General features: G+C 43.4%; 1 protein-coding gene and 1 pseudogene across 1 annotated transcript; one reads left to right on the forward strand and one right to left on the reverse strand.

Annotated features, from left to right (window-relative positions):
- The first annotated feature begins 10,064 nt into the window (after positions 1-10,064).
- On the forward strand, positions 10,065-12,296 carry LOC125540543 (probably inactive receptor-like protein kinase At2g46850). The gene has a single exon (XM_048704161.1). It carries the CDS (start codon positions 10,065-10,067, stop codon positions 12,090-12,092), a length of 2,028 nt encoding a protein of 675 aa, XP_048560118.1. The 3' UTR covers positions 12,093-12,296.
- A 6,926-nt stretch (positions 12,297-19,222) lies between these two features.
- The window catches only part of LOC125541013, a 16,664-nt pseudogene continuing 11,519 nt past the window's right edge, over positions 19,223-24,367 (reverse strand).

Raw genomic sequence — 24,367 nt, forward strand, 5'->3', positions numbered from 1 at the left:
AGAGCAAATCGAAAAAATTTCCTTGCACTCGAAGTGCCATGCCCAAAAATCCTGTATGCCGCTGGTACAGAGGGATGCTGAGGATGGCATCTGTGTCCATTGGCTGAAAAGTTTGCCTCACCAGGGGCACGTTCCAAGTAGCATCGATGTGATTAATCAGTTTGTGAACCATCTGTGGAGGGTTTTGTGTAAGTGGTAAAAGCGGCCTAGGTACCCAGTTACAGTCCCATATTGGCATGGAAAGGCCATCCCCAATGCGCTTAATTAAGCTTTGTTGTAAAACGTATTTGCCATCAACTATTGCACGCCATATTTGTGATGGATTCAAGCCCAGGTGAGCTTCCAAGATTTCTGTGGTTGGGTAGTAAACAACCTTCAGTATACTGGTGCTTAATGATGATGGGTCTTGCAGGAGTCATTGGGCACTTGTAATGCTTGCTTCACAACTTATCTAGTAGTACTAGGGCATCACTAACTGAAGAAGATCAAATACTTATTTCTCTTTACTCTCTGTTCTGAAGCAAGACAGTAATAATTCAACAAGTTTTACACCTCATTTTCCCTTCCACACTCGCCTTGACGAACAGCAGGCTATCATCTGCAAACTGAAGATGGTTCACTAGGGGAGTCGATGAGACCACCTTAATGTCACTTAAGTTCGACGACTTGTTAGATTTCAATAGGAACGAAAGGCCCTCCGGTGCTATTAAGAAAATATAAGGTCGAATTGGATCTCCCTGTCGAATACCACGTGATGGTTTAAATTCCTCCAAACTTTTTCCATCAAATAGAACTGAAAAGGAAACTGATCTGACCATACCCATAATAACAGATACCCAATGTTGGTTGAAGCCTAGTTTGAGCATGATGGCCTCCAAGTACTGCCATTCCACTCTATCATATGCTTTCATCATATCCAGTTTTAGAGCTGCAAAACATTTTTTCTTTGCCCTGTTTCTTTTCATAAAGTGTAAGCACTCATAGGTTGATATGATATTGTCTGTAATTAGCCTTCCAGGAGCATAGGCTGATTGTTCAACATAGATAATGTCCGTCATGATAACTTTCAACCGGTTAGCAATAACTTTAAATGCAATCTTGTAGAGAACATTGCATAAGCTGATGGGTCTGAATTGAGAAAGTAGAGTAGGATTGTCTACCTCTGTAATAAGGACCAAAACTGTCTCATTAATGGCCTCTGCACTCTCCTCTCCCTTCATAGTTCTAAGGACTGCATTCGCCAAAACCCTAAGGCCGGGCGGACGGACCCGTCGTCCCCTTGTTCAGCTCGGGGTATGGCACTAGGAGACCGGAGCGGATCATGTACCGGACAGGTGGGAGAAACTCAACGGCGATAGGTAGAGCTAGACTCCTACCCTTTTTCCTGGACCGCGCCCTGCTGCTTAGTTAGATGCTCTCTCCATATCCCCAACGGGCTAGGTTTGTAATGGGCCAGCCCATGTAGCTTTAACCATTTTCATTTCCATTCGATTTTGGCAAGCTTTTGACCTTTTTTAGAATTTTTTTTACTATTTTCACTTTGTTTGTCCTTTTCTCCTTTTTTTAATTTACCTCTTATCTCTAAACAAAATAATATTTATTTTCCAAAAAATATGAATATTTTTGAATATTTGAATATTTTCTAAATTCCTAGACTATTTTAAATGCATGAGCATTTTTTATTAAGATTTTAAAATTTTATCAAAAAATCTAATATGTGATTTTTTCAGCTATGCATAATTGTTTTCAACCTGCAATCATTTTTGAAATTCACAAACAAAAGATCCTGATGAATGCAGGAATCTTTGAAAAAAAACTAAAAATCACGCTACCATGCTACGAACTCGGTGGCCGGGCCGAGGCTGACAAGGCCAGCAAGGATGGTGGCAGTGGCATCCAACCTGTGCATGGACCAGTAGCAGGAGTTGGCCATGCGGCAGACCTTGGACGCCTGCATTGCATCGAGGCGACTGGTGTTGGCTTGATGCCGTCAACGGTCGCACGGAAGCTCCCCAATGGCGTGTGCAACATGCTTCAAGGCGGTGGCTTAGGCTAAGTAATCTCACAACTCCTCTCCCATGCTGGCGTCGACCCTATCCTCCACGTGTCGGTCCACGCAGTTGGTGTGGAGCGCCTCCTCGACGTCAATTCAGAGGAAGCATCACGAGAATCGACGCTTCAGCCAGTACTGACCTGCTTCGGCAGAGAAGGGCTTGAGGACCTCTGCCCCGCCCCAATGAATTGATCGTGAGGAGCAGATGATGAGTGAGTTAGAGCCTATCAAATGTTCAAAATCACTCACAGGCACGATTAAACCGGTTTGTCAAGTTTGAAGTGCAGTCATATGATATTAGAGTTTAGGGGGGTTTGATCTACCAAAGGGATTTGAGGGTGAAAACTATACTTTCCTCTTTCTAGAACGCCCAAGCCATGGAGGGCTCCTCTTTAGCGCTTGAGGCGTTGGGAAACTCTAGGGCGCTCACATGATTCACGCGGGTTGCGGCCCATTAGCACGCTATCTCTTTTTGGCTCGGTCGGCCAGCTCGCTCATTCGCTGGTTTTCGCTAACGTCGCCACGTTCATCGAGCATAGACCTAGCCATTGACCAAGGCCATTGACCATTGATTACTCTGAAAAAGTTCATGAAATTATAAATAAAAATCACAAATTCAAAAAATTCCCATTGGTTGAAAAAAGTTTAAGAATTTGGGAAAATGTTTATGGATTCGAAAAAGTTCATAAATTTTGAAACAATTCAGGAATTTGGAAAAACTTTGTGAGATGGAATAAGTTCAAGATTTAATATATTTTTTGGAAAAAGTTCAAGAATTTAAAATAAGTTCACGACTAGGAAAAGTTCATAATTTCAATAAATTTTGCAAATATGAAAAAAAAATAGAATTAGTTTTTTGGAAAGAAGTTCATATAAATTTAAGAAACACAAGACTTAGAAAGAGTTCACGATTTTGAAAAAAGTTCACTCATTTCAAAATAAATCAGGAAAATGGAAAAAAGAAAAACAACAAAAAAGAAAGAAAATAAAACCAAAGAGTAACCAGCCAACACGAAACACATAAATCCCATACAAAAAAGTACACTGCTTCATATGGGCCGGCCTGTTCGTTCCGAGGGGGTGTGCGCCAGTTGCCAAATGGAGTTTAATGGGTGCATATGACGCCAGATCTGGTTTGGGCAAGCCATGGTCCATCCTACTTCCTTCGACCATAAAACGACGTGGGAGACTGTTATCCCAACAACAGCTCTATTATGGTCCAGCAAACGAGTGGCATGTTAAGATTTTTATTTTGTTATTTTGGGAAAATGTGTCAATTATTTATATAATAGCAATATTATTATATCCATTTTTCTTGAAATATATTATGAAACTAAATCATATGTTCAACTAGAATATATATCCCATATTTAAATTCAAGTTATTAAAGAAGTTCATATAATGAAAAAAATCATGTGTTTTCCTGCGAAATGTTCACATTTCAAGAAAATGTTCATGCATGAGGAAAAAGCTTATGACTAAAAATGGACATGAGCAATTAGACCTATGCAAGCGTGTTTCCACAAAATATATGAAAAAATAGAAATAAAAAACAAAACAAAATAGGTTGAAATTGGAGAAAAACTGGATGAAAAAGTAGAAAAGACAGACCAATGGAATCGATAATGGGCCAGCCCAACCTAACATATATATACCTTATGTACAGATGACGATGCAAATCCGCTAACTTTGCATTTGGCATGTGTGGAGGAGGAGTCCCGCGTGAGGATGGAGGAAGGTGGCGAGGCAATGACGGGATGAGGGCACTAGGAGGAGCTGGAGGCTGCGACCAGGTCGTTGCCACGGAGTTCATGAAGGTTGACCGCCCTCTTCTTCTCTTGTTCAACTATTTATGCTTATTTAGTGTAGTGCTACTTGAATCTATTGGGATTGTGGAATTTTTGCCATGGTTTGTATGTGAGCGTGGTCGCATTTGATTTAAAAATGCAGGGACACACACTTGAAATAGAACATCTGATGTAGGAATTGCCATGGGCAAATAGAACGACAAAATTGCCACTTTCTGGATTTTAACATCGGGTGTCATTATGAAGTTGCCACACAAATTCAGTTTTTCACCCATGAAAATTGCGATGTCATTAGTTATATACTTATCACTTTGTCCTATAGAGTTTTTCTACTATTTTTGCCATGACCTATTGAGAAATTGCAAAATCAAAATACCATGTCACCTAGAATATAAAGCGGCCATGGCACATACAACAAAAGAGCCATAACACCTATACTTAAACTACATATGACCTAATAAAAAACGAAACTACCATGACCCTTTGGAATTGATGTTCTGAAGTTTCGTTGTGGCATTTTTTACGATGAGAACGACAAAACAAACTTTTTTCCTATTCTTTTTTGTTTTCTAATATAGTACACCATGGCAATTTTCGTAAGACTACACCACGGCACTCCCGCTGCACCTTGCATGACATTTTTATTGAACTTAACATCCATGGTTGTTGGAGTGGAGGATTTTCATGGCTAGGTAGCATCTATGTTGTTTGCGCTGGAGTGGAGGATTCAATGACATACGGTACAAAATGAATGCCAATAACTACAGATGTCAGGCTTGACAGGGATGTTGATGTTGTTGGAGCCAGAGCATTTTTTCACAAATAATTGCCATAATTACAAACACTTTAGTTTCTCGTGCATGAAATTTTTCAAAAACAAATACCATGTTCTATTTTAGTAGTTTCGTTTGTAGGTGTAATGGCACTTTTTACTTATAAGAGCATGCCAATTATTTTAAATAGATGGGTAAGTCTTTTCTAACTAGTCTACGGTAGTTTCTTTGCCATGGCATTGCCTATTAAGAAGAAGATGGTCATTATAGGCAGGATGTCATATATATAATTTAGGCCATGGCAACCATTATTTATTTTTGATTGGAAAATTATTTTTTTGCCATGGTAGTTTCATTGGGTGTGCCATGGCACATTTAATATTTGGGTCATGGCAATTATTTTTATATTAGTAGATCATTGCAATTGTTTTACCAAGTAATGTTCTAACTTAAAACAAAATTTCAACAAAAATGTCCATGGAATTTGTTTGTTTTCCATGGCAATTTTCTAATATCCATCATCGCATTTTTGTGTCTATAATACCATGTCAAATTCTCTTTTTTTTACAAACCATGTATAGAGACCCCTATTTTTGGTACTTTTTTACGTAAGTTCCTGGCGAACATTCGCGGGTAGGGATGGTAATCGCGAACACTGGTGGTGGCAGCTTATCGGGGGGGGGGGGGGGGTCCTCATTTTACAAAACTGCCTTTCCAGTTTGCTTTCCAGTTTGTTTATTTTATGGGTTTTTCTAGGCGAAAACAGGTACCGTGTGATTCAGATGGGCCGTGTGGTTACGTTCGCTGCGATATCACCCCCAGCAAATGTTCGCCAGATAGCTATACCATTTTTTTTTGCAAAACGATGTTCTATGTTATTTTGCCATGATAACGGGGTGCTTTATTTGTTATACTCTGGAATTTTATTTTAAAGAGCATGTCATTTTAATTTTTTACTAGCATGATATTTCTGTTTTCAAATAGCATGGCATTTTTGTTTATTAAGACTATGACATTTTTATTTAAAGAACATGATATTTTGTTTGTAGAGAATGGAATTTATCATTATAAATAGCATGGTATTTTTTATTCAAAGAGCATGCCATTTTAATCATTAAGAGCAAGCCATTTCTATTTTCTAAGAGCATGGCATTTTATTATAAATAGCATGTCACGTTTATTTTAAAGACCATGGCATTTTAATCTTTAAGGGCATGCCATTTTTATTTTCTAAGAGCGTGGCATTTTTATTAGAAATAGCATGTCATTTTTATTTTAAGGAGCATGTCATTTTGTTTGTAGAGCGTGACATTTTTATTATTAATAAAATTGCATTTTATTTCAAAGAACATGACATTTTTTGGTAGAGCATGACATTTCCATTATAAATAGCATGGCGTTTTCTGTATAGAGCATGACGTTTTCAATTTTTAAAGAGCATGTCATTTTTTTACAACCACGACACTTTTATTTTAATGAACATGGTATTTTTTATTATTATTAGCCTGTCATTTTTTATAGAGCATGGCATTTTTTATTGTTGTGTAGATCACGTTGTTTTTGTTAGTAAGCGCGTTCCATTTTTTATTATTAAGAAACATGACTTTTATTTAGATCACGGACAGTTTATTAGAAAGAGCATGTCATTTTTTGTTGCCAAGAAGATGGTATTTCTATTTTTCGTATAGCATACATCTTTTTATTTGTTCTTCTATGTCATTTTAGGTACAAATGTCATGGCCACCTTTTTGGGTGCATAAGATTTTTAAATTTACATACATGACAATGTGTGTATAAACATACCCCACTATCTTGGTCATTTCTATTTAAGGCATGTAAAATTTATTTTATTTTCAAGGCATTTTTTTGCATATGATCTATTTTTCTAACATGATGGACCTTGTTATTTATGTCATGACAATTTTTGTATTTTAGTACCTAATATAAGTCAGGTCCAAAAATATAGCTTTAGGCTATATTGTGTCGTTCTTTGTTCCAACAAAGAAGATTCACGTTGGAGAGGTTCTGTCCAGCGAACGAAAAATGTCGCTACGATCGTTGAACCCTGGCGAACCAATCATTCGCCAAGACTACCCACTAACGTTCGATCATCGATTCTTGGAGTCCTTTCATGTTTCTCCTTCCAATACACATGGACGCCGATAACTACCACACGTTCGGTCTAGGGAGGCACCAGATTGAAATTTCCTTCGATCAGGAGAGTGGGGCGAACGAACGATTTCGTTCGGTACCGTCTCCCCCTCCCCGAACGACGTGCTCCCTGTCGCCTTCAATGGACCAACCCAAAAACACCTTTGCTTCGACCACTTGAAAAATAATAATTACAACAATGTAGGCCCAAAAAAACTGCTCCAACCTCTCCCAACAAATAAAGAAAAACACACAGGCCTAAAAAATGCACTAGACAAAGAAACAATCCTGAAAAATAATTTAGAAAATTCATACTAAATGATAAAAGGTTGCCATGCTCTAATGAACAAAACTTCCATATATTTATAAAAAATGTTATATTACAGAAAAAATAATGAGTTGCCATGATGTTCAGACACACTTCATGACATTTGAGTGTAAAAACATTGCGTTGGTGTTATGAGTTGTCTACTATTTCACTAAACAAGACCACAAACAAAGAAACAAAAATTGCAAAAAAGAACAAATGACTTTCCATGGTACATAAAAAAGCAATTTGCCACGCCCCAACATAGATCCCCCCTCTGCATCAAAATGAAAATCCGCACAAATTGCCATGTGATTAGTCCGCTCATTTTACTATAAAATGTCATATTATATAGATGAAAATTCATGAAATTGCCATGGGCAAATATAACTCCATGAAAATTAATTTAACATTTACATGCCATATTAATATTAAATTTTCCATTAGTAATAAAAGTGAATTTGCCATGTATGTCAATGTATGTTTGGCATGGCAATTAAGTTAAATTTGACATGCTACAAATTTAAATGTAAATTGGCCATGCCCTAGAGAAAACGAAAATTGGTTCAAATTCCATGTGATTTGTCCATTCATCGTGACAAAAAGAATTGTCATATTATGTAGATAAAATTTCATGAAAATTGCCATGGCAAAATAAAATAAAAATTTGCCATGGCAATTAATTTAAAATTTCCATGTATGTGAAAGTAAGTTTGCCATGGCAGTTAACTTAAATGTTTGGTGCCAAAAATTAAAAGTAAATTTGCAATGTCCTAGAGAAAACGAAAATCCGTACAAATTGCCATGTGATTAGTCCATTCATTTCACAAAATAATTTTCATATTATATAAATAATTTCATGAAATTTCCATGGCAGAATAAAATGTAAATTTGCTATGGCCCGTAGTGTAAATTTTGCATGGCAAATGAAAAGGTAAACTTTCCATTAGTAATAAAATGAATTTTTCATGTTTGTCAAAGTAAGTTTTCCATGGCAATTAAGTCAAATTTGCCATGGCAAAAAGTGAAAGTAATTTTTCAATTAGTAAAAGAGAATTTGCCATGTATTTGAAAGTAAGTTTGCCATGGCAATTAAGTTAAAATTGCCATGGCAAAAACTAAAAGTAAATTAACATCACAAAAATCAAATTTCCATGTGATTAGTCCATTTATTTTCAAAACAATTGCATATTATGTAGGTAAAATTTCATGAAAACGCCATGGCAAAAATTAAATTTAAATTTGCCATGCTACAATCTTTTCTGATTTTAACTATAATAGTGACATGATTGATGCACACACTAGTTTCTTAGATTACCCATACTTTAAACATATTGCACTAAAAAAACTACTTGCCGTGCCCTACAAAAACCATGGTAGGTGGCAAGAAAAAATTGTTTGATGGGGAGTTAAGCAAATTGGTGGTTGCATACAAACAGAAACCCAGGTATTGCAGTGTGTTTTCCTGTTGCACTGTAAGATAGAAAATGCTGTGGCATTTATATTTTAAAAAATGTCATGGTATTTTATTGAAAATCTGCATGCTTTCAAATAAGAAATTTGCCATGTATGTAAAAAATAGCACTAGGTATGACCAAAAAATGCCATGGCAAATGTATGTTGAAATTTGCCATGGTATTTTAATTAGAATTATCATGTTTGTATAAGAAATTTGCCATCTACCATCTACCATGTACATGTACATTTTTTTCCCTTATACAATTGTAGCAAAATACACATACATGTTTTTCCCTTCTCCCATGCAAACTAAAAACTACTCCCCCACTATGGCACATTGCTATGCCTGCCCATAGTTTACAAAAGCAGAAGTTGTGCCAGTAAGGATACAACTTTGAAAAATTATGACATGGCGGAGGCCTGTGCTGGTCTGCACCTCCGCCTCCCATCCCTCTACTCGGGCAGCGCCTCCGCCTCCCATCCCTCTCTCCGACAACTCCTGCCCGCCGGAAAAATGGCATCACCACGCGTGCAGTTCCGTCTCGTCCGCCGTCGTCGATGTGGTTGCGACCTAGATCCGCCTCTGCGCCCCACCATTGCGCCTCCACGCCGCGCCATAGCGCCACCGCTGGGAATGACTGTCACCACAGTCGCCAGAGAAATGGAAGGGGAGGGGGAGGGGGGATCGGGGGAGGAATGGGGGGAGGAGTGGGGCGGAAGGGAGATAAGACAAAGAAGCGAGGGGATGGAGGACGGCAATGTTTCTTTACACCGAACAGATAAAAAATCTGGCGTGGCTGCTTTAAGATCCGAGATTGTAATGGATGGCACAAGAGTCGTTCGGGCTGAAATCCTAAATACCACACATCAGGTACTTATCATTTGGATACAAATTACACAACCAAAACAACTATGACATCGCTATGTTCCCTTCACTTGTTTATCCCTAATGATGAGCTATAGAACTTGCCACTTAGCACCATTTTGCAACAAAAAATAGTAGTACATTGATTGACATGAATATATACCTCGGGCTACACACTGTTTTAAATAGCCCGCTATAGCTCCGCTATAGCATGCTATAGCGTTTATAAAAGGTCTTGCGCTAAGAGATTTTGATCCAAACAAATGAACAAACATTTTAAATAGCGCGCTATAGCTCCGCTATAGCACGCTATAGCATTTGGAAGAGGTCCGCTGCTAAGATGCTTAGCGCGCTATTTAAAACTATGGCTACACATCGTCGATCTGGGGGACACATAATCAACCCGCACGTGAGCTGATAATCAAAAGAAACGAAGAACCATGCAAACTTCACACCAACATATGCAGCTGCCTCACTAAACTGCTCAACTTCGCGCGCCAACCCACGTACTCGTACCATCTACCATCTACTAGCTCACCATTCCCAAGCCCAATCTTCTCTCGTCATCACCGATGCTACCCCTACTAGTAGCAAAGCAATTCACCACCATAGCGCCATCCATGTCCACCGCTGCCGCATGCCACCGCCCATGTCTCCTCCGCCGCCACCCTCCCTGTACCTCCTCCTCCCGCTCCTCCTCATCGTCTCCGGCGCTGTGCCAGCCGGCAGCAGTTGCAGTGGCGGGGCCGAAAGCTGCGGCGACCTCCTCCTCCCGTTCCCCTTCCACCTCAACTCCTCCGCCGCCTGCGCGGACGCCGATGGCAACTCCTCGTCCCTCTTCCACCTCTCCTGCGACGGCGGCGGTGGCCACAATGCCACGCTCACCCTCACCCTCGGCGCTGCGGCCTTCCGCGTCCTGGAGTTCCTCCCCTCGGGCTCGTCCGTCCTGCTCGACTACGCCGCGCCCGCGGCCCCGCCGTGCGACCCAGGGTACGCCGCGTTCTCGCGCCCGTCCTCCCCAGCGGCCGCGCTCGACGCCGCCGCGTCCTTCCTCGCCGTCGCGCCGGCCAACGTGCTCCGCCTCTACGCCTGCGAGGACTCCTCGCTCTGCCGCGCCGGCTGCGACGACGTCGCCGCGCCGGCCTGCGCCGGGAAGAAGCCCGCGGCCGCCGGGTGCTGCTACCCGCTCTCCGACGGCAGCGTGTGGAAGCCCGGGGACGGGCTCGGCGTGTTCGCCGGCTTCGGGTGCCGGGGATTCTCCAGCTGGGTCAAGAACCGCTCGTCGGCGACGGCGGGCGTGACGAGAGCGATCGAGGTGGAGTGGGCCGTGCCGAGGGGCAGCGCGCTCGCGGCGTGCGCCGACGGCGCCAGGCTCGTCAACTCCACGACGGTGCGCGGCGGCGTGCGGTGCGCATGCACGTCTGGACTCGTCGGCGACGGCTTCGCGCACGGCACCGGCTGCTCCAAGCGGCTCGAGTGCGGCGATGGCGACGGCACTGCTTGTTGCCAGGGAAGGTTCTGCTCCAAGAAGGCGGTGGCGCTCGCCGGCTTCTTCGTATCGGTGTTCTTCCTCGCGGCAGCGGTCTCCTTCTGGCTGTTCCTCCGCCAGCCTTCCGGCGACGAGAACCAGCGGTGGGATCTGGACCCGGCGTGCATCCCCAAGATCCTCGGGGGCGTGTGCAACGCGAGGCAGTTCACGTACGAGCAGCTGGACGCGGCGACGAGGCGGTTCGAGGACGGCGGCGAGAAGCCCGTCGACGCCGAGGGCGCGGTCCACGCCGGGGTGCTCGACGACGGCAGCGTGGTGGCCGCGCAGAGGATCGGGTACGAGACGCAGGACAAGCTTCGGGTGGCCCTCGACGCGGTCTCGCTCCTGCCCGAGATCTCCCACCGGAACATCGCCCGCGTCGTCGGCTTCTGCCTCCCGGAGGACCCCGGCGCGCGCGCGCTGCTTCTGGTGCACGAGCACTTCGCGGGCGGCACGCTGGAGGACCACCTGCGGCGGACGGTCGGCGGCAGCCGCGCCACGCTCGGCTGGTACCACCGCGTCAACATCGCCATCGAGCTGGCCAGCGCGCTGGCGTACCTGCAGGCGCACGAGACGGCCCCGACCTTCCTCCACGACCTCCGCTCCAGCGACGTCTTCCTCGACGCCGACCTCAGCGCCAAGATCGCCGGCCACAAGCTCGTCTCCTCCACCCCGGCGGCCACCAGCTACCACCACCACTACTACGGCTCGTCGTCGTCGTCAACGGCCGGGGCGCAGGAGCAGGACGTGGTGTGCAACTTCGGGCTGCTGCTCATCGAGCTGCTCACGGGGCTGCGGCACCAGAACCCCTTCGACTCGGTGGCGCCCAAGGTGAGGGAGGGCAGGCTCCACGAGGTGATCGACCCGACGCTGCTCCTGGCGTCGTCGTCGGGGAAGAAGAGCCAGGGGCAGCTGCCGGCGGCGGCGGAGGAGGTGCGCAAGGTGCTGGAGCTGGCGGTGCGGTGCCTGCTGAGCGCCGAGAGCGGGGTCGGGATGGTGGCGGTGGCGCGGGAGCTGATGCACCTCGTCAGGGACAACATGGGGAGCAGCAGCAAGATCGAGATCTCCCTCGAGGAGACCTTCTCCACCTCCAGCCTCCTCCAGATGATCTCCATGTCGCCCGACACCCTCCACCGCCACCTCCCGTGATGCATAGACGACGATGGATCATCATCCGGCGATGATGATTATCCGGCGTATGCAAATGGGCTTGTTAATATTCAGTGTAGAGTGAAGCTCGTCTGTACATTCAGTGCACACCTGTTCTTAGTCTGGTTGGGAGCAGAGCATGCCTGAGGGTACTCTGCTCAAAAGAATTTCCCTGAAAACATCTCAAATAAAAAACTTGTTCCGTTATCGCTATGATGATAGTAGCACCCCATCCTTTTCAGGGATTATATATAAAAAAAATCTCTCCATTGTTCGTCCATTTGATTTGCAGCAAACTGAAAATCGCAAGGAAATAGAAAATTCTAAGATAAATTCTAAGAACAAATGTACGCAACATAGGATCCAAAAATACAAGAAAATCGGAGATTTATGTGTTTGATTCGCTAGAAGAAGGAGAGCGCGGGAATCCTACATTTCTAATCAATACGATCAAATCAAAGTCAATACACGGCAGAGGGTTGAAGAACACAAGATTTTTGCAGACTTGTGTGTTTGATTTGATAGAGGAGCAACAACAAACGAATCCTAAATTTCTAATAACCAGGGTCAAACTAAACTCAAAACACATGCAGGAGTAAAAGTGAAATGGGCTATCACCCTATGCTAAAGTTTCAGAAAAGGGCTAGCTAGATCTGTCCACTTTCACCCCGAGGTACTCTGTTCACAAGAATTTCGCCGAGAATATCTCAAAGAGAGCAGTTTGCATATTTGATTTGTTGGATAATGAAATTTATAAGAACAAGGAAAACACAAAAATATATTCTTAGAATACAGTTAAGGGTTGAAGAATACAAGAATTTTGCAGACGTGTGTTTAATTTGCTAGAAGAGGGAGAAGGCACGACCACGCGAATGTTGAAAACAATACTTCCTCCATTTCAAAATAATTGTCATGGTTTTACAGCTAAAACGGAGGTAGTATCTAATAAACACAGTCAGTCAAATCAGAGTATAAGAACATGCATAAGTAAAAGTAAAATCGCGGTGAATTTTCCGTGCCATTCTTCAGTCTTCACACATAATTTTCTTCAGTCAATGTAATTTCCGTGTTCGTACGGCGTTCGGTTCAAAAGAAATTATTACCATTTTCCATGTATTTTGTTCTTTTTGAATCAAATCTGTAAATAATGTTATCAAAAGAACAATATTCTCAAGATACTCCTTTTCTTTTTTTCCCTGTAACTAATGTCCATCTTGAGTGCTGTGATGCAGATCCCTGGACTGTTCATGAAATCCGCAAGCTACTACTAGATGCAATTACAGAGGTGCACTATTGAATCCGTGATGCCTACTTGCCTAGGGAGATGTCTTGAGATGCAGTTTTAACATGATATAATTATGTGAATCCCTATAACGGTCCCTAGGAATTGACAAGCGAGAGACCCTAATGATGCTCATAGTGTAGAGCAATGCATTTCTTGGAGAAGGCAGCTGTTGCAACAACTGCGAACAATAAGTACAAGCACTAGCAATATTCATCAAGGCAAAAGGCGGGGGACAACCATGCACAAGTATTCAGGACATAGGGACCAGTTAATCTAAAGCTCATCCAGGGAACTTGTGACAGGTTCGATAGCAGCAAGTAGTATGTGGAATGTCGAAAGAACAACGCTACACGGACGATACTATTTGGATGATTGTTACACGACGATTCACCGCGACCTTTCATCACGTCCACTGCCTGGAGCTGGACCTTTGGATCATCAGTCGTTCAAGGTGCGCACAGTTGAACGTCGTGTGCAAAGTCGTTCCGATGTCGAAAAGAGAGAAACCGAAAGGAGCGAGTTGGCTCTTGTGTAAGGGCCCACTTCCATATGTGCTACGTGGAAAACATAATAGAAAAGTAGAAAAGAAAAGAAGATAAGGTAGAAAAAAGACTAATCTAATAGCCAAATCTCAATGTATGAGTGATTATAAATGATATCTCCAAATGACATGGTACTAGCATATAGCCATCTTTTGGCTATGTTATTAGCCACGCTCCAAAAAATCTTCTGTATTTTTTTCCTTATAGGTGTTTGATGATCACAGATTTCTAGCTATCTAGCATTCTAGCTTGAGTGAGCCCTTTCGAAAATATAATCTGATAAATATATTTATATTATAATCATCTGTTTTGTGAAACTCACACCTAATGCAATATCCACACCAAGCTACACCACTCTAAAATAAATTGTCATTGGATTATATCAAGGATCAATCAAAAGTTGTTAGATTAGCATTTATGGCATACGAACAATCATATTTGTTGGTTAAAAGACACATCCTTTGTTCAAGGTCACTACTGCATAAATTCCCCTTTGGTGAGGTTTTTCGTCCCCGAGTTGGTGTGTTTTTTGGCCCGTTGCTAGATGATTTTCTCCCGTAGTGAATGGTGGACGTGTGAAAGGGCAGATTAATTGGGTAAAATCCTAGATGACTCCATGGAAATTGCAATATGGGAGAAGCCGATGACCGGATCATATAAGGTAAATACCGACGCAGCCTTCTTTGAAGATGGATCGGGTGTTGTGGCTGCTGTCGTCCGAGATTCGAGAGGTTGCGCTGTTGTGGGGGTAGCCGAGTTGATCCATCAGGTGCATGATGCAGCCTCGACAGAAGCAATGGCAGTTAAGCGTGGCCTACAGTTGATTCTTGATATCAGATGTTCTCGTGTACTCATGAAATCAGATTGCCTTGAGATTGTTCAAGCATGCAAAGGAGACACTGAAAGCAACTCTAGCAGACCCCGCATCCTGCCCCGACCTGCAAAATAACCGTCAAAATGCGGGTCGGGGCGAAAAAAACCAGCCCGATCAGATCCCGCATCCCGCCCCGGCCCGCAAAAAATTTTAGGGGGCGCGGCAAAATCCCGACCCCAACCCAGGAAAATGCGGGTTTCCCCCTCACGGCTGCGGTGCCCTACATATAAGCAGAAGCAGTTGGTGGGAGGACATTTCATCCCGTGCTTTCTTTCACCAACCACCTCTCTCTCCCCCCTCGCGCCACCGCCCAAGATTCCGGCGAATGCAGACGGCAGGAGCACGCCGGAAGGCCGCCACGCGCACGAGGCCTCCCCTCCCTTCCCCCCTGCGTCGGCGGGCCACCGGATTTGCAGATCTGTGGCACTTCATCGTGGGCTGCCGGATTTGGCTTTTTCCGGCCGCCAGTTGCTGCCCCAAGTGACGGAGTGGTCGGGGAGCCTCTCCCGCAGCCCAGGCAAGGGCGCATCGCCGCATGCAGGTTCGTCCCCCACCCCCACCCCGCCGCCGAAGTTTTACGGGCATGGACTCGTCCGGCCGTCCACCGGGCTCGGCGCTCACGCAACGTCTTTGTGGCTTGCCCATGCCGCTCATAGAGTGTGACGACTGCACGCGAAAAGTGCTGCAGCTCACTTCGGGCACGCCGAAGCACCCCCGATGGGTGTTCTTCAAATGCGAAAACGACGGGGTACGTGCACTTGCGGTAGCTCGTTTCATAGTTCATTCTTTAGTTCAATTGCGGTAGCTCACTTCGAGCTTGCTCATTCTTTTGTGTAGGACGATGGATGCTCATTTTGGTTTTGGGAAGGCCAATACATTGATTTGTTGATAGAAAGAAACTTAATAGATGTTAGTGCACTTCTTAGTACAATCGAAGGCAATGATGTGGCTGCATGTGCAACTGGAGGGGAAGCAACATCTACTTCTTCCGAACCAAAGATGAAGAAAGAAGAATGCAAAATCAAGAATCCACAGATCAACAACGAATGCATGGAGAAGATACTAGTCCAACTAGTGGGAGCAGTTATGGAAGTTGGAAATCTTCTAAAATGCATACTTGTAGTTCTTGTTTTCTTTGGTCTTGCTATTCTAGCAAAGATTTGATGATGTCTTTTGTATCCAATGTTGTTAATAAAGCAAAGCAATGCAATATGCTAGATCAAATTTAGTTGTAAATTTAAGTTTTGCGTGCCGGGAGGAGCTACGCCAAATCAGACGCGCAACCCCAACCCGTCCTTTTTTACAGGTCCATTATGTGGGGTCTGCAACTGCAGCCATCCGCGCCGGCCCGCAAAGACATTTTTCCGTGAACTGCAAAAACGTTTTGCGGGTCGAGAGGATGCAGGGTCTGCTGGAGTTGCTCTGACATCCGAGCTCCATACCGAGTGATCTTGGCGGATTGTTTTGATTTAGCACATGGAATATCGCTACTGAAATTTCAACATTGCCCTAGGGAAGCAAATACAGGTTGGCACACCTAATAACTAGACATGCTTATGATTCCCAATTGTCTTATGGGATGATGAACCTCTAGATATCTTATTACCGCATGTACTCAATGATGTAACTCTTTCATCCTTGGATAATTAAAATGCCAACAGGTTTCCCCTCAAAAAGAGAGGGAAAGGAGTATCCCACTGTTGTTTGGGTCAGGCCCATTTTGCTTCTTTTGTTTCATGTTTGCAATAGAGAAATAGTTACTAAAAGGATAGGACCCGATTTTTTATAATTAATAATTAATAATTCAGTAATTCCAGAACTGGTAAAGGATATGTGAAAATTCTAAAAATAGGAAAGACGCAAATAACAACAGCGTCCACGTCTGGACGCCATTAAAAACCACGTCCACTTCTGGACGCCATTAAAAACCGCGTCCACTTCTGGACGCTATTGCCAACAGCGTCCAGTTATGTGGTTCGGCCGGTGCTCTAATTAAACTGAACTGAGTCGTTTCTCGTTGATGTTCCATGACCCGTAAAACCTAGTTCGCTTGCAATCATTGCTCTTCGTCCTTGACGTGCGTCAAGCATTCTCGGCCGATGTTACAAACCCAGCTACTACTCCATCAAACACAACGGATTACTACTCTCTCGTATTGATTCACTCAAGCATCATGCCTGGTTACGTAGGGAAAAAACTAGAGAGGAGAGGTCCAGAGGAAGAGAGCTAAGACCATCTCTAGGCGATCCCTTAAAATATAGTACAGTAAACCGCGGAGTAAAGCTTAGTGGACAATTTTTACTTCACTAAATTTTTGCCCGACCTAGCTGATCTCGTAAATTGAGCGGAGTAAAAAACAAATTCGGATATGATGAACACAAATTTAATTCAAACAAACTTACTAACCGAAATTCGACACCTATTAATAACATTTAACATTTTCAACAACTAAAACATAGTCTACTAACGGAACTAAACTTACTGATCTAATTGATATCTGTATCATGGACAAACGACATCCAGTCCGCCATGGACATTCCACTAATCATGGGGTCGGCCGGGGCATGTGCCGTCGGCTGGGTCGTCGTCGAAGATTCTTCTAAATTTGGTCCTGAAGTCGCCATTGTTGCCGCCTCCGCTTCCACTACCTCTGTTGTCGCCATTGTCTTCGTCGCTTGACGTCACGATGCCCCCCCCCCCCACACACACACAGCTAGCTGCTCGGACAGGCGGCGCTCCGCCTCCACTTTCTCTATGTAGAGGCCGTGGAGATCCGCCATGTACACCTCGTCGTAGGACTCCACCGCAAGCCTTTCCATCGCCTCCCAGTCCTCCCTTGCCTCTTTTGTGGAGACCACTCGCGGGTCGCTGACATCTAGCCGCAACATCCCACAGAACTAAAAGTTCTGGTGGCCGTCGGCACGACCGACCAAATGTCATATTGTTTGGCGGCCCGCTAGGCGGATTGGAAGGATCTGAGCCAAAGCTTCTCATGGGTGTGCCAGTCTGTCATCTCGGCCACCCATGTCCCCACATGCCGATGTACGGTCTCATTACGGCGGCGGATCTGGGAGCTCGGGGAAGCCAGAGAACGTGCCGTGGGAGGCAGATGGGGCGACGCTCGAGGAATAGTTGTGATGATGGCAGGAGGCAGACGGGTCGGCGTTGCGCTCGTGGCGGCACGGATCTGCTCTACGGATGGGTGGCGAGGAGCGACGGCCATGGCGGCAAGGGTCGGGATGCGATCGAGAGCGATGGGGGGGGGGGGGGGGGGGGGGGGGGGGGGGGGGGGGGGGGGGGTTGCCGACGACATGACGGTGGCAGGGGACTAGGGGTGAGAGGCAAAGAGGCGTGTGGTCCTTTTACTCCACGACGGAGAAGTCGAGTAAGTTTAGGTACTCCACAAGGAGAGGAGTAAAATATATACTCCACTATAGGAGTTACGGGATAAGTTAGATCCTGGTTAGAGAAGTAAGGCCGAATTTTTACTTCTCTAACTGGTTAGAGAAATGCTCTAACCCTTGTCAAGGTCCTTCACATTCGTTATAGGAATAAGAGCAACACTACTAATAGCCACGTCAACAACACAATTAACTTGCATATCCATCTTCTAAGATTCTGACCCACTCATTACCAGTGCACCGCTCGGGCCATCTTTAGTTTCATCAAGCATGCACGTTATTGGTCAGTCGTTGTTCTTGCGCTGCTCGTTCCGCTTCAGCATGCTTGGCCATAGCATGAGTGTGACGTTGCATTCGGGACATGACAGCCGACAACGCCAATCATCACATGAGAGACATGGTCTCACCGGCCGCTCGCTGTTACGATCCACCAATCGACATTTCTTTGAACGAGCAAGCTGATTAGGTTGGGGACAGCCGATTCAGGGATTCCTGGGTTGGTTCAATCATGCATTGTACGCGACTAACACTAGCGTCCAGACATGGACATGGTTCACAATAGCGACTGGGCCAGCCTGGACGCTGTTACTCATAGCGTACTTCCCATTTTTCAAAATTTCAAGTTACCTTTACCAGTTTTGGAATAATTGAATTATCATTTATTATTAATAAAAAAATCAGGATAGGACTGCACAAGCACAATGAAGAATAACCAAAATGTAAAGTGCATTCTGCAAAGTGATCTAAAACGTTTTATATTTGTTTACACTGGGAGTAGTTACTAGCCAGTAAATACTCCCAGTATACACTAATATAAGACGTTTTGGTAGTTCAAAGGTAGTACTAGCAGCTAAATCTCAGGGTTAATGTTGCAAAAAAGAGAAGACGAATTATAGAGCCGAGATAGTTCGGGGCGTCCAAGGAGATGCTCGCAAAAAGAGAACACGAATCTTGCAAACGAAACGGTACAAGCTAACCAGCTGGTCCGAGCTACTACTTTCAGCTTATTTCATACTTATTGATGCCAATCACTTGGTCGGATCAAGGACGTGGCCAGCGAAGACGATGACACCGGACCGTTCCTCCATGATGAGGAACGTGAACGGATGATCGGCGACGAACTCCACAACGTTGGGCGGCAGGCCGCCACCACGCATGCCAGCTGTGCTCGCGCCTGCCTCCGTGCCTTGCTCGTTCACCTTGACCACCGCTCTGTGGACAACCTTTGTCAGGAAGGCCGTGCGTCCGCCGTCGTTCTTATCGAACATGCCACGCAAGTCGGCCGCCTCCGGCGAAAATGGCAGCGACAGGCCCAGCCGACGCAGGTCGCTTTCGAGGTTCCAGTCGAAGCTTATCTCAAACTTGGGCATCTTGATGATGGTGAGATCGGGCTGCCTCCTGGGCAGGATTCTGTAGAGGTAACCTGGCGCCGCGGTGATCATGTCCACCATGGCGGCAAACCCGTGGCGCTCGTCCGGGAGGAAGATGAGCATGGAGAACTGCATAACATCGGCGTCTGGAGCCTGCATGGACAACAGAAGATTGATTGCGTAAGAGACATTATTAAAAACAAAAATAATAGTGAATGACTAGAAGAAAAGTTTTGATCACATTATTGATGCTATGTCTGCGACTGTCAGTGTCTTGAACATTCGCACGAAGATACAGTGGCATGTCCGACGCGAATCCTTGGAAACTCAGAGGCGCCGTCGGAAACTTCTGTTTCAACTCTAACAACTTATTCCAGCGATCGGCACCAATGTTAGGCCTGTAGGGGAGCCTGAGGACCTTGAACCCGTCCATACAGGAGGCATAGTGGGGGAAGTACATGGACATGAACTGCGCCTCGACAGGACTGCCGTCGAGCCGGAGCCGAACTGCTTGAGCCACGCTCCCTTGAAGTAGACGGCGTTGGCGAGCACCAGATCGGTCTCAGCGTCGACATCCGTAGCTGAGATGATAGAGGTGATGAGGTTGTTGGTGGCCTTCTTCACATGTTCGTTGATCGTCTCCACAACTTCCTCCGGCTGCACGTCACATATATATTCCATAGCACCGCCAGTGAGCTACTAAACATGGAAGAGTAACTTGTCGAGATTAAATCTGACATTTAGGTACCTCGCTGGCGAAGCTCACGGTGCGTGCACTAGGTTGCAGAAAACCATCACTTTGAGGGCTAGGTTTGTAGAAATGATTTTTTTTTTAAAAAAATAGCAAACTATAAGGCAACTGTAGTTTAAATTTGACCCGCTTCCAGCTGAATCGGCGAAAATTTGTCTTTTTCACGAGAGGTGGATCAAAACTTTTTACACCCAACCATTTTGTCAATTGTGCATTAAATATGGCCTAGTATTTTATAAAAATGATTCGGTCCAATTTTGCAACAATTATTTGGTAGTTCCTTCACCAAAAAACCTCCTTTCAGGCACTCGGAAAATGGAAAATGGTTTTTTTTCGTCCAAAGAAAATGAAAACTTCCTTAGGCAACATTGTTTGCCATTCAAATATGCACCCTTGTGCACAATATGAGATCATTTGAACAAACTATGCCATGAATGTGGCCATAAGATTGATCATTTGGCTTGAAAGCCATTGATCTCCACACATGTTTCTGAGAACACTTTTTTAAAATAATTGTCGTATTACAAGTTTGTTATTTTTCCTAGGAACTTGGCCACATATGATGACACAATGCGAAGGTTTCCCAATTTTTTGATTTTTTTTGAATTTTTTATGCCCGTTTCAAAATGCGGTCATAACGGCGGGCTTGACCGTTCCTAGCTAGTGGTTGAATCTTGGAAAACGTTTGGTGTTTCTCTGATTAAATAGATACTTATGTACCTAGAAATGATTTTTGTAAAAAATAAATAGCAAACTATGAGGCAGCTGCAGTTCAAATTTGACCCGCTTCCAGCTGAATCGGCGGAAATTTGTCTTTTTCACGAGAGGTGGATCAAAACTTTTTACACCCAACCATTTTGTCAATTGTGCATTAAATATGGCCTAGTATTTTATAAAAATGATTCGGTTCAATTTTGCAACAATTATTTGGTAGTTCCTTCACAAAAAAACCTCCTTTCGGGCACTCGGAAAATGAAAAATGGTTTTTTCGTCCAAAGAAAATGAAAACTTCCTTAGGCAACATTGTTTGCCATTCCAATATGCACCCTTGTGCACAATATGAGATCATTTGAACAAACTATGCCATGAATGTGGCCATAAGATTGATCATTTGGCTTGAAAGCCATTGATCTCCACACATGATAGCTCGTTTCTGAGAACACTTTTTTAAAATAATTGCCGTATTATAAGTTTGTTATTTTTCCTAGGAACTTGGCCACATATGATGACACAATGTGAAGGTTTCCCAATTTTTTGATTTTTTTTTGAATTTTTTATGCCCGTTTCAAAATGCGGTCAAAACGGCGGGCTTGACCGTTCCTAACTAGTGGTTGGATCTTGGAAAACATTTGGTGTTTCTCTGATTAAATAGATACTTATGTACCTAGAAATGATTTTTGTAAAAAATAAATAGCAAACTATGAGGCAGCTGCAGTTCAATTTTGACCCGCTTCTAGCTGAATCGGCGGAAATTTCTCTTTTTCACGAGAGGTGGATCAAAACTTTTTACACCCAACCATTTGGTCAATTGTGCATTAAATATGGCCTGGTATTTTATAAAAATGATTCGGTCCAATTTTGCAACAATTATTTGGTAGTTCCTTCACAAAAAAACCTCATTTCGGGCACTCAAAAAATGGAAAATGGTTTTTTCGTCCAACGAAAATGAAAACTTCCTTAGGCAACATTGTTTGCCATTCCAATATGCACCCTTGTGCACAATATGAGATCATTTGAACAAACTATGCCATGAATGTGGCCATAAGATTGATCATTTGGCTTGAAAGCCATTGATCTCCACACATGATAGCTCGTTTCTGAGAACACTTTTTTAAAATAATTGCCGTATTACAAGTTTGTTATTTTTCCTAGGAACTTGGCCCCATATGATGACACAATGTGAAGGTTTCCCAATTTTCTGATTTTTTTTGAATTTTTTATGCCCGTTTCAAAATGCGGTCAAAACGGCGGGCTTGACCGTTCCTAGCTAGTGGTTGAATCTTGGAAAACGTTTGGTGTTTCTCTGATTAAATAGATACTTATGTACCTAGAAATGATTTTTGTAAAAAATAAATAGCAAACTATGAGGCAGCTGCAGTTCAAATTTGACCCGCTTCCAGCTGAATCGGCGGAAATTTGTCTTTTTCACGAGAGGTGGATCAAAACATTTTACACCCAACCATTTTGTCAATTGTGCATTAAATATGGCCTAGCATTTTATAAAAATGATTCGGTCCAATTTTGCAACAATTATTTGGTAGTTCCTTCACAAAAAAACCTCCTTTCGGGCACTCGAAAAATGAAAAATGGTTTTTTCGTCCAAAGAAAATGAAAACTTCCTTAGGCAACATTGTTTGCCATTCCAATATGCACCCATGTGCACAATATGAGATCATTTGAACAAACTATGCCATGAATGTGGACATAAGATTGATCATTTGGCTTGAAAGCCATTGATCTCCACACATGATAGCTCGTTTCCGAGAACACCTTTTTAAAATAATTGCCGTATTACAAGTTTGTTATTTTTCCTAGGAACTTGGCCACATATGATGACACAATGTGAAGGTTTCCCAATTTTCTGATTTTTTTTTGAATTTTTTATGCCCGTTTCAAAATGCGGTCAAAACGGCGGGCTTGACCGTTCCTAGCTAGTGGTTGAATCTTGGAAAACGTTTGGTGTTTCTCTGATTAAATAGATACTTATGTACCTAGAAATGATTTTTGTAAAAAATAAATAGCAAACTATGAGGCAGCTGCAGTTCAAATTTGACCCGCTTCCAGCTGAATCGGTGGAAATTTGTCTTTTTCACGAGAGGTGGATCAAAACTTTTTACACCCAACCATTTTGTCAATTGTGCATTAAATATGGCCTAGTATTTTATAAAAATGATTCCGTCCAATTTTGCAACAATTATTTGGTAGTTCCTTCACAAAAAAACCTCCTTTCGGGCACTCAAAAAATGTAAAATGGTTTTTTCGTCCAACGAAAATGAAAACTTCCTTAGGCAACATTGTTTGCCATTCCAATATGCACCCTTGTGCACAATATGAGATCATTTGAGCAAACTATGCCATGAATGTGGCCATAAGATTGATCATTTGGCTTGAAAGCCATTGATCTCCACTCATGATAGCTCGTTTCTGAGAACACTTTTTTAAAATAATTGCCGTATTACAAGTTTGTTATTTTTCCTAGGAACTTGGCCACATATGATGACACAATGCGAAGGTTTCCCAATTTTTTGATTTTTTTTTTTGAATTTTTTATGCCCGTTTCAAAATGCGGTCAAAACGGCAGTCTTGACCGTTCCTAGCTAGTGGTTGAATCTTGGAAAACGTTTGGTGTTTCTCTGATTAAATAGATACTTATGTACCTAGAAATGATTTTTGTAAAAAATAAATAGCAAACTATGAGGCAGCTGCAGTTCAAATTTGACCCGCTTCCAGCTGAATCGGCGGAAATTTGTCTTTTTTACGAGAGGTGGATCAAAACTTTTTACACCCAACCATTTTGTCAATTGTGCATTAAATATGGCCTAGTATTTTATAAAAATGATTTGGTCCAATTTTGCAACAATTATTTGGTAGTTCCTTCACAAAAAAACCTCCTTTCGGGCACTCGAAAAATGAAAAATGGTTTTTTCGTCCAAAGAAAATGAAAACTTTCTTAGGCAACATTGTTTGCCATTCCAATATGCACCCTTGTGCACAATATGAGATCATTTGAACAAACTATGCCATGAATGTGGCCATAAGATTGATCATTTGGCTTGAAAGCCATTGATCTCCACACATGATAGCTCGTTTTTGAGAACACTTTTTTAAAATAATTGCCTTATTACAAGTTTGTTGTTTTTCCTAGGAACTTGGCCACATATGATGACACAATGCGAAGGTTTCCCAATTTTTTGATTTTCTTTTGAATTTTTTATGCCCGTTTCAAAATGCGGTCAAAACGGCGGGCTTGACCGTTCCTAGCTAGTGGTTGAATCTTGGAAAACGTTTGGTGTTTCTCTGATTAAATAGATACTTATGTACCTAGAAATGAT

The sequence above is a fragment of the Triticum urartu genome, chromosome 2 (genome assembly GCF_003073215.2).
Source record: "Triticum urartu cultivar G1812 chromosome 2, Tu2.1, whole genome shotgun sequence".
NCBI classification, from domain to species: domain Eukaryota; kingdom Viridiplantae; phylum Streptophyta; class Magnoliopsida; order Poales; family Poaceae; genus Triticum; species Triticum urartu.

Excerpts from the sequence above, each read along its gene's own strand:
- LOC125540543 (XM_048704161.1), top strand. The coding sequence starts at position 10,065 with ATGTCTCCTCCGCCGCCACCCTCCCTGTACCTCCTCCTCCCGCTCCTC.